Source organism: Catharus ustulatus, chromosome 1 (genome assembly GCF_009819885.2).
Source record: "Catharus ustulatus isolate bCatUst1 chromosome 1, bCatUst1.pri.v2, whole genome shotgun sequence".
Classification (NCBI taxonomy): domain Eukaryota; kingdom Metazoa; phylum Chordata; class Aves; order Passeriformes; family Turdidae; genus Catharus; species Catharus ustulatus.
In genome coordinates, this window is record NC_046221.1 from 70,086,858 (window position 1) to 70,103,971 (window position 17,114).

A 17,114-nucleotide genomic window follows, 5' to 3' on the forward strand; every position below is an offset into this window, starting at 1 on the left:
CAAACACTGCGCCCCACTGTGCTATGCACCCCTGTGTATCTTGGAAACAGCTTAAAGAAAACAATTATGAAAAATAACATATGGGTCTAATTTTGTGCCAGGCTTTGTGCCAGCTTCCTTTTCTAAATCATTCCTTCTCCTTAGGCATCACTGCTGCATTTAGATATAGAAATATCTGACTGCATCTGAAATCTACATTTAATTACACCCATTAATTACACCCACAATTATCCTCATGAATGAAACATAATAAAGAAGAGAGAGGAACCTTCTGAGCAATTTTCTCTTTTTAGAACATTGGAAGAGTATTTTTTTAAAATCACTTTTTCCATCATATTCTGGCAGTTACAAATGGTGGATGTCCATTAAAGCCAAATGAAGTATAGATGGTGACCAGATTCAAACTGCAACCAGTCAGTCTATCTCCACTGGCTTCAGGGTAGCTTCACTGAACTCAAAGACATTACTCCACCGTGACAAGAAGTCTAAACAATAGCTATTATAGTTAACATGGTAAGAAATCGTGAAGAAAAGCTATTTTCAAATAAATCAAAACATTAAATTAAAATATAAAGAAGTAGAAATACAAGCATTTAGCATTCATTTGCAAATTAATTTTTTGCAATGATGCTTGAATGCCACATCCATAATTATTGCCCAAATAATTTTAAAAATTGAAAACCTGAAGACGGCTAAATATAGATGCACAGAATTGTTTCAAAAGCAAGAGCAGAGGCCTTGAAAAGAGAGGCTTAAATACCCCCTATCTAGGTCTTCAAAGAGAGTAAGAAGTTACTTGTTTACAGTTCATGGGGACCTTCACAAGAAGAAAGCAGCACATATTTAAGGCTCTCCAATCCAGCAGATAAAGATATAATCAAAATAATGGCAGAAGCTGGAGCTATACAAATTGAAAACAGAAAAGACCACACTATTTTATTAATGCTTTCTTTGTTGTTAAAAATCTAACCAGTTTTGCCAGTGAAAATACAGAGATCAATCCCACGATAATGACAAAAAGGTCATGGCCTGTTAGAGGCACTGGCTTTCAAATTTGTCAGAAGACCAAACAGAGCTGCATGGAATTACTGGGGTACAATCAGAAACAGCAGATGCCATCATAGGAGCTGATGTTTGATGGCAGACCTCCACCAAGCCAACAGGAATCAAGAACTTCAAATCTGAAGGGGATTTAGCTGTACAAACATGCCCAAGGGCATAAACCAATCTCTGAACTTAAAAAAAAAATTTAAAATACATACTTAGTGAGACAATACCTCAACAGACACACACTGATTTTGATATATCAGATGGCACTAGCACAATCTCACAGGGACATATCTTCAATACTCTTCACTCATGTGATAGAAAGGTACTTCATTAGGAGTTTCAAAGTCCCTCTGTACAATCTACCTCTTACCAAAGCCAACAGGTCTTTAATGGAGATGAGCAGATCAAAGCAGAAACTCCAATTCAGAGTAATGAGACAACCAACCTTGAGGCGGTAGGAAACAGACAGCCAAAGTAAAACCATACCCAACACAGAAAATACTGGACCAAAGAAACTGAGGCAAACCCTGAACGTGCTGGACAGCAGACAGCATCATAGCATGGAGGCAATAACAAAGCCGGATTTTTAAAATAAAAAAATGTAACCTACATGGTACCTAAAAATATATTTATGTCCCTTAGAAAAATGTAGGATACCAACAATCCTCAGAGAACACAGATTAAGTGGGTTACTTTACATGGTATTTTGTCAGTGTGTCTCTTGTTTTGTCTGGTTTTGTTTACATGAAACTGAACGAGTTTAGAGTAATGTTTGGTCATTGTAACACCTACTGCTGCTATGGCAATTTGATTTAACTCTGGCAGCATCTAAACCTCGACCCTATGAAGAGGATCCTGCTGTGTCCAACACTGTAGGCACACCATGCAGTGAAAATATGGGCAGATTTTTCATTTTTTTTTACTGCACCCCTGCAAATGCAGCATATGTTATGAACCATTCCAGCAGAAATGGATAGAACTGAAGGCAGATCTTTTAGCAGGACTCATAACAAAAGAATGCAGGGTCTACTACTAATAAATAAATAAATTTGCAATAATCTGACTATTTGCTGTGCTGCTTTAGTTTTGTAAACCTTGCAGAACACTGCTGAGTGAAACAGACTGGACTGCTTTTGACTTTAACTATGTATTTGTCCCTACAACTCATTTTAGACCATGCCACTTATTTGGAAGGCAACTCATTAATTTCAAAAAGGTCCTATTAAGTAGAGTTCTTTATTAAAATAACTTCATTTTAATAGTCATTAACTATTAAAGGAACAAAGGGAAACAGAAGGGGGTAGCGTCTTTGTTTTAAAATTATGAAAACACTTCAAAACACAGATTAATTGCTTTTACTTGGAATGTTGAAATGTAGTCCTGTAGCTCTCTCCTGTCAGGAGAGCCCTAGGAAAGGCATAGTATCTCCCTGTTGTCATTCTGTACAGGAGCCACCCTTTTCAGTGCATGTCAAGGCAGAACACAATGCTCCCTTGCTACACTACCCTTCTGCTCTCCCTGAGAAATGAGAGGACAGCCCAACTCCTGCTGCCACTGGGATTTGGGCAAGACAGCAGCTCAGGCAACACCTCTCTGCTGGAATATACCCTGAGCTAAATCCAGCCATTACCTTACTACTGAATCCTCAGTGTCTGAACTAGAATTTGTCTTTAACTTTACAAGACCCCCAGCTCTACTGAAACAAGAAAGAACTATTCCTGCTTTTCCTAAAAGGGACTGAGAAACATGCTCAAGGCCATATGATGAGTTATGAGCATAGAGACAGACATGTCAGCAGTCCCCACGTCCGCAGAACACAGCAGGGCTGAGTACTGCTGGCACTAACTTATTCGAGCAGTCAAAAAATTATCCCAAGTGATGCATTTTGAATAAACCAAATACCTCCCCTAAACACTCAGCTTGCACCCTCACTGTGGGAGCTGATGTCATCACTGCAGAACCCAAGGGGCAAGGAAGTTAGCTCCCTTCTGCTTTCCCATTTGCCTCCTGCTGCTGCAAGACCTGCACACCTCCAGCACAAACACCTGGACCGTGGGGGCTGCTCTGGTGTCTGCTTTTGCTATTGCACATCCAGAGGCTGCTGACTTATCCAGGGTGTGATCAGTGCCCAGAGAAGCAGGGCAAAGGAGATACAGAAAGACATCCAGCAATTCTGAGGAGCCTTCCCACAGCTTCACAGCTCCCTAAAGCTTTGGGAGCACAAAGAGGTTGCTCTCGTCCCAAAGATACTATTTAAAATAAATCAGAAAAATCTTTGCTAAATTTTCTAAGCCCTCCACAGAACTTCTAGACTTTTAAAAATTAAAATATTTTTAATCTTTTTATTCATTCAAAAAATGAAGGAAGCTTTAAAAGAAAGTCTTTTAGCAGATGCAGAGTACTGAATGATTCCCATAACTCAACAAGAGCAAAAAAAAAAGCACTTCTTTTTCTTCACACTTCCCACCCCCCTCCACACAAACTTGTTTGAACAAGCAAAAGATTCATAAAGGGATTACCTGGTATGCCCAGGGTAGGCAAGTCAGAAGAAAAACCTGACCTGGAATCTGCATTCCCAGCACAGAGGCTGCACATACCACCGCCCATCGCCACCACCTGCCAGCTGGGTGTGTGCATGCTGGAAAATGCAACGGCATAAAGGCGGTGAATCACGACATCCATAAGGATATAACCAGGAGTTAAAACGCGACAGTCCAGCTTTCCCTCTCCTGCCTCAAAGGAGGTGAATACAAACTGTCAAATCATCAAGAGTTCTCCCCATATGTCCCTGCTCTAACTAGGACCAGTTTCAGCACACCACAGCCTCACCAAACTAGTTCATCTGCCAAGTATGCACATAGACTAGGGTTTCCGTGATGGCTGGAAACCTCAAAAGACCTCTGCATCTGGCACAATCGGGCTCTAAATACCATTAAAATCGCGCAAAAATCCAGTAGGCACTAGTGAATTATTGATTTATTAGGAGCCCCGGGGCTTAGTGCCTTGGGAGCATGCAGGGTCTCACAAGGGATCGTGCCACTCCTCATGCTTTTTCCCACTGTTCTGAATCACCAGGAGCAACAGCACGGTTCCCAAAGGCCGTACCTGCCCGAAGCAGCAGGCTGCTCACACGCTGCCTCTCCCACCTCCGCCTCCGGGACAGGGAGGTGCCAAACACCGGCTCTAGTCGGGACCATGGAAACACACCCCTGCCGGAGAGCAGCCCCTCGGAATGCAGCAAACCCCTTCTCCCGGCAGAGGTTTCCACACCTGCACGTCCCTACGGAGCAGGCACACGGCTAAGGCACAGACCGAGTCCCTGCTCACGGCGTGGCAGCGTCACCCTTTCTGTCCCTGCCAGCCGGAGCCCGGCGCAGGCTCTGCCGGCAGCGCAGGTATTCCCCAGCAATTCACACATTCCTCCCTCGCCGTCCGAGCAGCTCCAAGGGGAAGTTACTGCGCCAGCTCTTCCACCACTCAGCTTAGCCAGGACTCCACAAATCCTTGCGAGACTGAAGGGAAAGGCAAAGTGTGGCTCTGAGTTGGTTTTCTCCACGTTTACTTTGTTTCCTCAAAGGAGTGTCAGGGCATGGAAGGTAATTTTCTAACTCCTTTTCTGACTTGAAGCACAGCACTTACATTAATCTTTAAGCAGAACTGTGTAAATTAATTTATGCTCATGTCACTCAGTGACCGTGATTCCTAAGTTATTTTTTTCTGTAATGCCCAATGACAAATAAAACTGCACAACTTTGCATTTTTTTTCTTTTCTCTCACGGTTTATCAGATTTTCTATCTCCATAGCAAAGGCATTGATAAATATTTGACTGATGAATTGGCAGTTTAGCAGCGTGTGAGTCATTGTCAAGCTGAGTATCTGTACTCCGGGCCAAGCTCATCCTGAGTTCCCAAGCCAGAAGAAACCGGGAATGTTGTAAAAGCACCTTGCTGAGCCCTAAGGGTAGGGAGCGTCTCATATTGCTCTGTGAGTAATGTAACACTCAGCACAGACTTGTTTGGCAGAATACGCCCCAAAACTTACAAGACTAGACCCTAACTTGAATCCTACTGCATTTAAAAATTAGGGTAGACTGATCTTCCCCATAGAAAAAAAAAGCCTCAGTTTTCTGAGTTCAGTAGTTCACTAAACTTTGGCACCAAATATGTCAGGCTAAATGCAATTAATAAAACCAGTTCCATAAATGATGGCCCTGATCCCCATCAGAGATCAACAACATGCAGAGCATTTAGTGGATTTTCTGCACACAAACATATGTGCAAAATCAGGTAAAACTGCTTCTTTTTGTTAACTGACAATAAACCCCTGGTTTTGAGACACATTTTAGCTCACATCAGCACTGCTTACAACTAAACATATGCAACTCAGTAAGGTGGCAAACACACATACTCTGTTGCATTTGGTATGGTCAGATTTTTTCACATAAAACAATATGTAATGCATACATACACTTTTTTTTTTAATCTCAATAATAATTGTCTTTAGTTCCACTCAGAAGTCTCACAATAAAGTAAACAGGAACTTTCATTGCAACCTCCTTGCCAGACATACCTTCCCAGAAAGGAGATATGAATATTATGTTATAAAAAGCAAATGAAACAATGTTGATATAAGGTTGTTAACCTCTTAATCAGGTCTGTCCTTTCCACTCTTGCTACACCACCATTACATGCTACAGAACGAGGAGCCTAAAAAACTACAGACTGGCTTAAAATATGTAACCAAAGAATGCTAAATTAAAGGAAAGCATTTTGTCCTCTAGTGAAAGTTGGGAGTGATATGGAAATCACCCTACTGAATCCAAATAGAGTTGCACCAGTGTAAAAAGAGGGAAAGGAAAACAGCCAGGAAGTAACACACGCTTCCATTCATTTTTCATGGCTATCTCTTGTAAACAGTAAAGGTATTTGTAATGAAGCACCACTAGCAAAACAAATCCTCACACAGGTAGAACAGCAATTTGGAGTCCTAGTGTATGTACTCCACAATGCTGCAGTACTGAATTGCTCTTATTATATAGCAATAAATAGATATTCTTATACTATTCTATTGGTAACTGGATGTGCTCTAGCTGCAATTTATTGTAACTAACTCACCTATGCACACAACAAACCAAGAGACAAACGAAGAACTAAAACTAAGAACTGGGCAAAGTAATAAACAAAAAACCCGTAGAATGCAAGTTTTGTCATTCATTCAGTGGTCCTCCAGCACCAGGTCTGACATACCTAAGCAGAGCATGCTGTGCTTCTAGGATAACCCTAATTCTCTGTGGCCACTTAGAGATCTGTTTGATATAAAAAAAGCCTGCCTTTTCTCAACTGCTGTTTATTTACTATGTATGTTTATTTCTAACCCTTTTGCAATCTAATTATGTACTATCCATAAAATTAGGATTTAAATTCTAATACAAAATACATGTCAGGGCTTCTGCATCAATTCCTGAGTCAGTGGCATCCATAATTAGACCAATGGACTTAATACAGCCATCCCACACACACAAACCAGCCATCACCAGCTGTGCTTTGTGATGGTGCTGTACCATGCACCAGCACTGCCTCCTCCAGTGACTGTAACTGCTGCCTGCTTTTCAGTCCTGTGAACTCCCAGACAAGGAGATAAATGGAGAAGTCTTCATGATTACTGCACTCTGCAGAAAGTCCTTGTCAGACTTGATGTGCACAGATTGCCGGTACAGCTGCATCCGTGAGAACAGGCGTTCCCCAAGCCAGGATTCACAGCTGGCACCCTGCCTACAAGATCTTGACTGTGCTCACAGCACCAGGGCAAGAAGAAAGTTAAAAAGGTAAAAGGAGAGCAGACTGATGTTGCTTGTCATGTATCTCTGCCCCGGCCACCAAATGTCAGGGATCGCTCTATAAAAGATCATGACTTAAACTCCCAGGCCTGACACCAGCTAGAAACAAACTCAAAAACCAACAAGAGAACATTTCCCACTAGTTAAAACTGTTTTATAGCCCTAGTTATGCAACTAGTTGGGGAAGGCAGAGCCTGGGTGTATAGGGTATAAAGCAATTCACTTCAGCTTGTTTTGCGTCACTGAGCAAAGTGGGGCTGTATCAGCACAGAACTGTTGGGTCAATACAGTCAACACAGACCCATTTACAGCCCCCAGTGCAAATGGGAGACATTGTTCTTAGTCCTGCTACTCTCTTCAAGGAGAATCACCACCAAAAGCGGTTTTTTTAAAAATAAATTCTTCGCTTGCATTTAAAAGCCTTTTAGAAGTTAAGACGCCTCAGAGCGAGGAACGGAAAGAAGCTTGCAAGCAGGCGCACCTAGGGAACCCCACCGCGAGCGGGCTCACGGCAGCTGTCCGAAGGTGGCCCCGAGGGAGCGGGGCCGGCCGGACCCGCACCTACCCGTATCCGTCGGAGGCGTAGTCCCCGCCGTAGGTCTTCTGGTAGTAGTAGGTCTTGTGGGTGTGTGTGGTGCCGCCGCCGCCGCCGCCGCCGCCGCCCACGACATGGGAGCTCATCTCGTAGCGCAGGTCGGTGCCCGACTCGGCCCGCGCCATGCGGCCCAGGGTGTTGATGCGCGGGTGGGACCCGCCGTTGATGCTCATGGCGGCGCGGGAGCCGCCCGGGGCCACGCGGGCCGACGGCCGAAGCGACGGGGACACGGAGCCGGACCCGACGGCACGAATGGCATTCACGGCCAGCAGCGCCCGCCGCGGTGCCGCCGCTCCCTCGCAGTCCGCCGAGGGCCGGGAAGAGCCGGGAGCAGGGATCGGGGCGGCCCGCAGGTGAGGGCAGGGCAGGAGCGCGGTGAGGAGCCGGGCGGGCGGCGAGGGCTGCTGGCGGCGGCGGCAAGAGCGGAGGTCCCGTCCCGTCCTGTCCCCTCCCCGCCGGCGGAGGAAAGGCGAGGCCACACCTTTCCGTGGTGGTTTTAAGCGGCGCTCCTGGGCGGGGAGCTCCGCGCCTCCTCGGCGGCCGCCCCGGGTTCCTGCGCGGCCCCGGCCCCCGCCCCGCCGCCGAGCCGCTCCCCGGCCACCGCGCGGGCTCTGTCACGGCCGCACCGGTGTTCCCACCGCCTGTCCCGTGTGCGTGCTGCCCTCAGGAGTCGCCAGCGGAGGTTGGAGTCCGCTGAAACTTCCTCCCGACCAGTCCCGTGTTTGCGGCTGGCGCTTGCCCTGGAGCTGCGGCTCGCCCGAGGGCTGAGAGCGCTGCGGGGAGGATGGAGGGAGCCAGGGTGCCCTGGACGCCAAATACCTTCGTGTCTGTCCAGAAAGAACCCGGTGCCTGAACAAGGCAGCGCTGGTTAAATCGCCAGCGCTCTGTCAAGGATGGGTCTGCTCCGCTGGCAGCTGCCCTCTGCCCTGCCCATCTCAGGGTGTTGATACACGTCGGGAAAACTACGTGCGTGTTTAATCAATTCCAAAATACGCAGGGTCCCACATTCAGGAGGGGTTCGGGCACTCCAAGCCCAGTGCATTTCTGAAACAGTGCTGAAACTTGCACCCCAGCACATGAAATGCTGGACTAGTGCCATGCGCTGACTCTATTTGTGTCTGAAGAAGACATTCAGGAACAGCCATTTAAACTTGGTTTTTCTCCTCAGATTTTCTTAATTCCCGCCTTTTGGTGCCCTGAAAGTTGTGTTTAACTTTCAAATAGGCCATATCTTAGGAGACAAAGTCATTTTAACACATTCATGCGTGTACAGGGTGTCGGCAAAGGCAGTTTGCTGTAGGATGCCCAGAGGGGACGTTGTTGCCAGCCAGTGACCATCGGATTAGTCTCAAGTGTCAACTGAGCGCCATTTCTTAGCTACTCTCAGTGGCACTGCCTCAGCTGGTCTGGCCACTTGCCCATGGTGTTGGAAAACAGAGATGGCCAGATTTTAAGAAGCAGCAGTCACTCATGAATAACCATGCCAGGCTTTTCTGAAATAATCCAGAGAGTTTCATCCTAGTGTGTAGTACATGAGCTGTATCAGCCACCTGATGCTCTGTGACAACACACCTGCTGGAAGTTTTTTAAACTTGTGTGAGATTACCAGCAGCCCACACCATGCATGTTTCTGTCTATTCTGCACGCCTCATTCTCCTGGTGTTTTAAATCCAAGTGATGGGTCATGGGACAGTAAGTAACAACTAGGCAAACATACCAAAGGACAAGACTTCCTAAACTATTCAAGAGAAAACCAATTGAGTGCAGCTCTCCCCGGTGCCACTGAAACTGCTGGGACTCTGTGGGAGCACCATGGCACAAGTCAAATGAGAACCTGCCCTGCTGCTGGAGGTGATGGGCAAAGTGTGCTGTAGAGGAGGCATAAGAGCTCCTCCAAGCAAACATGGGGTTGCTTGGTCCTGAAGGGTATCCTGGTGGCACCGCCCGGAGCAGTAAAGAGCGCTACGAAGAGGCAGAATGCAAGGTGGCTTATTATAAGTGAAGTCATACAGTGACTTTTATACTGTAATATATATGCTGTATTATATGTAATGTGATTCATTCTTTATGAGTGCATATATATGTATACCAACATACGTATTTGTGTATATATGTGGATTTGGGATGCTGTTTTGAATACAGATTACATCTGCACGATTGGATGGTTTGACATTACATTTCAAAGCCATAAGGGAGCAGAATACGAAACAAGGATGAGTAAGAAAAACAAATATAGAGGCTTAATGCTGTAAAGAAGGAAGGAAAAAAGTAGAAAACAGAGGTAGAATAGGTAGGTAATGCAGAATGAGGGAAACTTGGACTTTGTGCTTTGATTCTCCAGTCCAAACTTTTTGAAACGTAAATACAGATCTCTGAATTAATACCAATATAAGTAAAAGTCAGACTTTTGCATAGTGGTGTATCAAGCCAGGCATTTGTATTTAGACATACAAACATAAAGCTTTTTTATTTTTTTGTTCCCACCAAGTCCCTTTGAAAGCTGTCCATTTGTATGTATGCATATTTAGAGATCCAAAAGTATTACACTGATTTGAGGTTCTTGCTGAGTTTTAGCACCACCTCAAATCAGCTCCACCTTTCAGCTGGGACTGGTGTGCCAGCTCAGTGAGACACACCATTATCTGTGATGGAGACAGCGTGTGTGTTACACACCCAGAGGTCTGGATGAGTCACTGTTGCCTGGACACATAGAAAAATCCTTAAATACTTACATAATGACAGGGTTCTGGTGGTCCTATGTGCACAGTTAGCCCCACTGAAATGAGGACAAGAGGATAAGACTGAGATGATACTGTGAGCAGCACAATTCTCCTATCTTACATGTTTTAATAGATAGAGAAATGAAAGAAATAAATACAAATAATTAAATTTGCTGAAATAGTCAATTTTTCTTGGGTCCTTACCCTAGCTGGACTCAGCTTGAAACAGACTCAAGTCACATAGATATTGCTTGAAATTCATCTAAATGCATGAAAATATCAGTGTAATAGCTGGATGATCTCACTTAAACCTTGCTTCACTATTCCTGGAAAGGCCCAGTCCTGACATACCTGAGGCCACATCCTTAGTTCCTTGACTTTCTTTGGTATCAAAGAGTTTTTGAGTGCAAACAGCCAGTAAACTGCAAAGTGCAATCTCATAGTGTCCCTCTTTCATGGTGACCCTCCCCATGGCAGTGGGGTTGGAAGAAGCTGATCTATCATTAGGGTCCCTTCCCACTCAAACCAAGCCATGATTGCATGATTTTCCTCCCAAGGAAAAACTACATGCAGGAGAGAATAAAATGCAGTAATTTGGAGTTTACTGTTCATCTCCTTTGGCAGAGTTCTGTCTCCTAAGGTAAGGACCTATTAAAATTGTGTAGATCTTAGGATACCCTCTTGAAGCAAGTAATCTAAAGGAGACATCATATTCTCTACAGGCACCTGAACCCAAGCTAGAGCTAGGGTCCATTCTGCAGCCCTATTTCCTAATGTGCCTCAAATGAGGATATTAGGAGACAGCAGTTCCAGGGAGGCAAAGTGTCAGCAGCTGATGACTGCTTCAGTAGGCAGAGGGAATCTCCTTTACACATGGCATTAGTGCTAGGCATATCTCTTTAGTTTTAATAAAAGTCTCCTTTCCAGCCCCGAACAGTGGACCCAAAAGTCCCATTTTAGACTTAGGCTGCTGGATATTGAGTCTTTACTCAGGGCACTACCTGAAATGAACTTAACACACTATGTTGGTTGCTGTCTATACCAGGGAAACCTCTGTATTTTATCTTAAGAACTGAATTCCCAGGGGCACACTGAAATTCCCCTCAGTGGCTTGTTAATTCATTGCTTTTGGCAGTAGTTGCCAGCCCCTCCTATTTCACGTGGCTTCTTCTGAGCTTATTTATTGGCATCCTGTCTTTAATGCCCTCCTTGCCTGGATAGGAACCAAATAAATTTAAACTAGCTAAAACACATTGATAACCAGTGACATCTGACATTCAAAGTACAAATCTGATTGTGACTTGGTAACTGATTTCCATTATTGTAGCTTGCAAAAAAACCAGCTCTGGCCTTCCAAACAAATCAAATCATCCAGGCAAACCTGTATGTGACTTTTGTGTTCCTAACTCCTACACTTTTGGGCAGTAAGGACAAGTCTGCACATGCAAGCCACTACTCTGGCTATGTGTCTTTGTAAGGTGCTTGATATGCATCACCCCTCCTGTGCAGGGGCTGCTTAGGAAGAGGCAGTTTGGGCTGAGTGGCAGCATTCACAAAGTCCGTGTTTGTGATGACACGAAAGTCATCACAAAGTCCTGGGAATTTGCACTTCCTCCCTTTGCTCAGACAGAATTCTCTCCAGAAAACTGACAGCTAACACTCCAGAGTCCATGCTGTTCTATGCATGAGAAGAGAGGTTGGTGCCAGTAGGAAGACCTCTGAGCAAGAGCATACATGGTCCAAAATGTCATTAATAACAAACAGAGAGCTGAGACAACTTATTCAGCTGTATCCCTGTCATGGGGAAGATATATCTTAAATACACTCAAACAGCATCTAATTATGGGCAGATTTACAGGGCCCTGCAGCAAAATGCACTTTAAAATGTAGATATGCCCAAGTGAATGTTTGGAGAGTTTTTGGAGGGCAGGGTACAATTGATATAGGGTGTTCACTGTGAGCCTGTGTCCAGTCAAGTACAGAACTGCCTGCCAAGAGCTGTCATTTCCAGGTTCCCGAACAGCTTATCCTTTCAGACAATCCCTGGAATATTACCATCTCAGTCTCTGGCAGGGTTAAAGAAAAAACCTTTGAATTCATCAAGAGGAATGAAGCTTAGGACTGCACAATTCCTTCTGTACCATGCAAAAGTAGAGGGTGTGGTAAGGGATGTGTCAGCCTTGTCAAACCTGACTGACTACTCAGACAAAAAGTTTCAGGATGCCTCACTCTTCAGCTTCAGGTGGAGGAGACCAGGATGGGACGTTGTTTTCTCAGCATGATCCTACCGTGATCTACAGAGCATGCACACAACATTTCTACACGTGTCTTGATTTCATGTTGTTGCAAGTAAAGAGCTCAAACTGTGACTGCACAAGGTCAAATGTTTAATGTTACATTATTGTGGTTCCTTTAAAGTCTCATTTCATCATTCTGTTTCTTTCACCAACACCTGGTGATGTTTGCTAGAGCTTGAGAAGTTAACATATCTCAAGATACTTAATACTGCTGAAAGCAGTACAAGGCTATTTCTGACTAATTATTCTTTAGTAGTTGGACAAAAATCTTTTCAGTCACATGCCATGCATGCAAAATGCCTTCATTTATGAAGATGAACTATTTTAATAAAATATGAACTTTTGACAAGGTGCATCTGCTCCTCATTATTCAGATAGTTTGGTAATTGGTGTTAGATACCACAGAGCTGTTCAACCACACACAGTACAAGGTGAGAAGTAGGACAGTAGAAGCTCTCAAGGGATCTTTACACTTGCTTCACATTGGGGCTGCTCTAATTTACACCCAGGTGTCTTCAAGCCCAAGGGGATAAGGAGAGCCATGATTTTATTGACACCCATCCCTTTCTTCTGCTTGTGCCCTCATTCTTTGAAATGAAAGTGAAGGATCAAATGGGAGCCTCTACAGTTGCCCTGTAGACACCCACGGTTCCCCCTCATTAGAGTGAATCTTCCATCAGCAAGGTTGCACATCGTAACAGATGTTCGTCAACCCAGCATCTCAAATAACTGGGTTATGGCACTGGCCTGAGGCATTGATAGCCTTATTAAAACATAACCACCATAATTTAAAATACCTTGTAAGAGGGAATACCAGATCAGAGCAGTTATAAAGGTTCCAAGCATCTTTACCAACTTAATGGAGGAGGGAAGGGTAGAACATTTTAAAGATATTTATGCTGAACTTCCATGGCATATACCAAGACTGTGAAGGATAATGGAGAATTGTATGTAATACATATAGAGGAATGCCAATTAACTCACTTTGCACTAGTTTTTGCAAGCAGACCTGTCATTTCATGTTCAATTTGTGGGTCATACCACAACTATTTTGATAGCAACCAGGGAAAGTAAAGATTCAGTTCTGTACTGTGCCAGAAGCTTTGCTTCTCACAGCTGAGGAGTGGAGGTGTCATCCTTGAAGGAATATTTTGTTCTCCGAAGCCCTGAGGCTACGGAGGGCAATTTATCTTCTGGTAGAATTGGAAACCTCCTTACCAAGATACCTTCTGTACAAATTCCAGATGTTATCGCAGTGTTGTGTGCTCCAGCTGTGCATGCTTGTACACCCAGCCAGCAAGAGCTCACCACACCAAAGGCACCTCGCGTTACTTGGCAAAGCCAGCTTTAAGAATTGATGGGTGCGGGAAAGGCCTTTCCAAATAAATAAAACTTGACTTCAGAAAGTTTCCTAAGAGTCCATTTTATTCTCATTATTCAACAGGGGATTTTGTTAGTGTCAAGTTTGCAGTACAAGTGAGAAAAGAAAGGAAGAAGAGTTGCCTTCTCTCTCACACACCCCCCCTTAACTCTCTAATGACAAATTCAGAAGTGAGAAGTTGAAGTCAACCTCTTTCCTCCCTCCAGTTGAGTCATGTTGATCAGAAATGAGAGTTCTTTTATTCCAGCTGTATTTTCTTCCATTATAAAAGCACAACCATTGCTAGAACTCATTTAAACCTCGAGCTGTTGCCATCAGAGGGACCAGAATACTACAAGGCATCCACTGGGAATCATGAAACATCTGTGATTTCTGCAGCTTTCAAGATGTGGTGATGTAAATGCAGAAGTGTTCTCCAGCCTAGACCAAATTCCACTGCTGCCTAAGTTTCTCTCAGACTTCCAGTATTCTCCTCCTTCTTCTCTTCCTCACTTAGCACTGTGGTTCTGCTGCTCAGCATTCAGCATTTTGCTTCCTTCCCCCAAACACCTACACAAACCTTGTAGTTCAAATAGCAGAATCAATTCCATTTAGTTTTCTACCTTCTCATTCTCTGCTCCATGTAATTATAAAAGTCTGATAAAGAGACCAGAGAATTAGAGCCCTAATATGATGAGATGCTAAAGAAGCTACTTTGCATGAGTGTTTTCTTCCCAGCTCTCCATCTGATTTGGATGTGTGGGTATCTATGATATCTTCTCTATGTAAGTAGGTCTGAGTAAGATATGTAGGAAATAAAGTTATTGTTTAATTTACTCTTTTTCTGTTTAGATCTACTTTTCTGTTAGGGTGATTTAGCTCCATTTAGGAGACATCAGCTGTTTCCAGAAAAAGTGCTAATCTTTTCCATGATTAGCAGCATAAGAACCAGCAAGGCTGACATTTATGTTGAGTTTGTATGGCCTGATTTTGGTAGCAGAGTGGCTGCAGGGCTGGCTTCTAAGAGAAATTGCCAGAAGTTTCCCCAGAACCAGTACTAGACAGCTCCAGGACCGACCCATCACTGGCCAAGGCTGAGTTAACCAGAAGTGAGAGTAACACTTCTGTGACAACATATTTAAGAAGGAAAAAATGTTATTACTGAAGTAATTTGCAGCCAGAGTAGAGGAGTTAGAATATGTGAGACATATACGCAGATCATCTATCACTAAGGTCAGTGGTGAAGGAACAGTAGGAGGTGTTCCAGGAGCTGAAATTCCCCTGCAGCCTGTTGTGAAGACAACAGTGAGGCAGCTGTATCCCTGCAGCCCAAGGAGGAGATCCACCTGTAGCCCATGGAGGAGACCCACACTAGATCAGGTGAATGCCTGTGAACCCATAGGAAGCTCCCTGGAGCAGACTCTTCTTTCCACCTGTGGACCTGTGGAAAGAGGAGTCCACCCTGGAGCAGGTCTCCTGGCAAGACTCGTGACCCCATAGGGGACCCACGCTGGAGCAGGCTGTGCCTTTCCACCCTGTGGAAAGGTGACCCATGCTGGAACACTGTGTGGCGAACTGGTGCCATGGGACAGACTCACACTGGAGAAGATCACGGAGAGCTGTTTTCTGTAGGAGGGATCCCAAGCTGGAGCAGGGGAAGCTGCTCTCTGGGCAGGAACATCCTGTGATGGCCTGACCATAACCCCCATTCTCTGTTTCCCTGTGCCACCATGGCAGAGAAAGTAGAAATGGGAAGGAGGAAGGGATGGGAGGAAGGTGTTTTAAAGATTTATTTTACTTCTCATTATCCTGCTTTGATTTTTTTAGTAATAAGTTTAATTAATATCCCCAAGTTGTGTCTGTTTTCCCATGATGGTATTCAGTGAGTCATCCCTCTCCTGGTCCTTATCTCAGCTCGTGAACCCTTCATTCTGTTTTCTCTCCCTTGTCCACTTGTGGAGGGGTGTGATAGAATGGCTTTGGTGATGCCTGACATCCAGCCAGAGTTAACCCTCTACATATACAAAATTACTTTGATGGGTAACAAGGAAGAAAAATTATTACTTTATGCTTCTTTCTTGGCATAGCTCTGAGCTATGTTGAGGGGGTCAACAGTTTTATTTTTTTTCTGCATGGATTGCTAGAAAACTGTCATCAAATGGCATTGCAGTAATCCAGATCAGCTCACTGTACAAATGTCTCCTATGCCTTGTGCATAGGTCTCAGTGACCTGTGTGTGCTCAAGGAGGGTTTGAAACACCTGTGAACAGATACTAAAAAACCACTCAATATGAAAGAATATGTAACACACTGTGTACATTATTTCCTTCAATATAAGCAGAAATTTCACTTGCCCATGCCACTCTGTTAAATGCAGTATGAGTTTAAACTAAGAACGAGTCCAATCCTGCCAGTTGCACAACTAGTACGGCCTCACCTCCAGGACAGACTCTAGCCACATCCTTGAAAAAAGTTTTGTCTGCAAGAAAGTAATAAAATAGTAATTATGAACTAGACTGCTGTGTAGAGCACTGCACTTTCTTGCGCTTTTGTAGCTAATGCACCTTATTGATGCAAGAAGAAGGAGAAGCACAGCCTGGCTCTTCTGGGAGAGGTGGGAGCACTTGGGGCTTGCTCCAGCTTTCTGTGAGCTGGGCAAAGGGCACACGGGGATTGGCATGAGAGAGACACTGCCCAAGGAGAGCTCCTATGCAGCAGTGCTGGGCAGGGAAAGGAAGGGACTCTCATATGTATTGCACAGCTTTGGCTGTGGAGTTTTACCTGCAGAGCCCAGCAGTGGCCTGTACTGCTGCAAGGAGCTGCTTTGCCCCAGTTGCAGGACCTCACATTTGTCCTTGTCAGATGACATGAGGCTCCTGCTGACCCCTTTCCCCAGCTGCTCAGGTCTCTCTGAGTGGCAGTTCTGCCCTGGCACGTGCCAGTCACTCTACTTTGGTGAGTTTGGTGTCAGCTGCAGGCTTGATGAGGTGCATACTCTCTCCACTTTCATGTCACTGACAAAGATATTAAATTGCCCAGATAGATCCCTGAGGAATTCTGTTTATAAAAGCTGCCAGGTAGAATATGAATCCTTTAAGCACAAAAAACAACGCAGTTTTTCACTCACCTACTAATCCACCTGCCCAGACCAGAATGTTCCAGCCTAGATACAAAGGTGCTCTAGGAAATCATGCCTAACATTAAGTCAAACTCAGAGCAGATAACAACCACTCTTCTTTCCTTATCACACAGAGC

At 44.6% G+C, this 17,114-nt stretch overlaps 1 protein-coding gene across 4 annotated transcripts in view; it reads right to left on the reverse strand.

Annotated features, from left to right (window-relative positions):
- LOC117005055 (desmoplakin) overlaps positions 1-7,655 on the reverse strand; it is a 38,892-nt gene extending 31,237 nt beyond the window's left edge. For 3 of the 4 annotated variants that reach the window (XM_033076306.1, XM_033076302.1, XM_033076287.1), the window contains exon 1: positions 7,453-7,655. In XM_033076306.1, the coding sequence (XP_032932197.1) occupies positions 7,453-7,655 (203 nt within the window). Of the gene's footprint in view, positions 1-4,155; positions 4,237-7,452 lie in introns of those variants that run through there. The other variant, XM_033076293.1, reaches the window with a different exon arrangement.
- Positions 7,656-17,114: the final 9,459 nt, after the last annotated feature.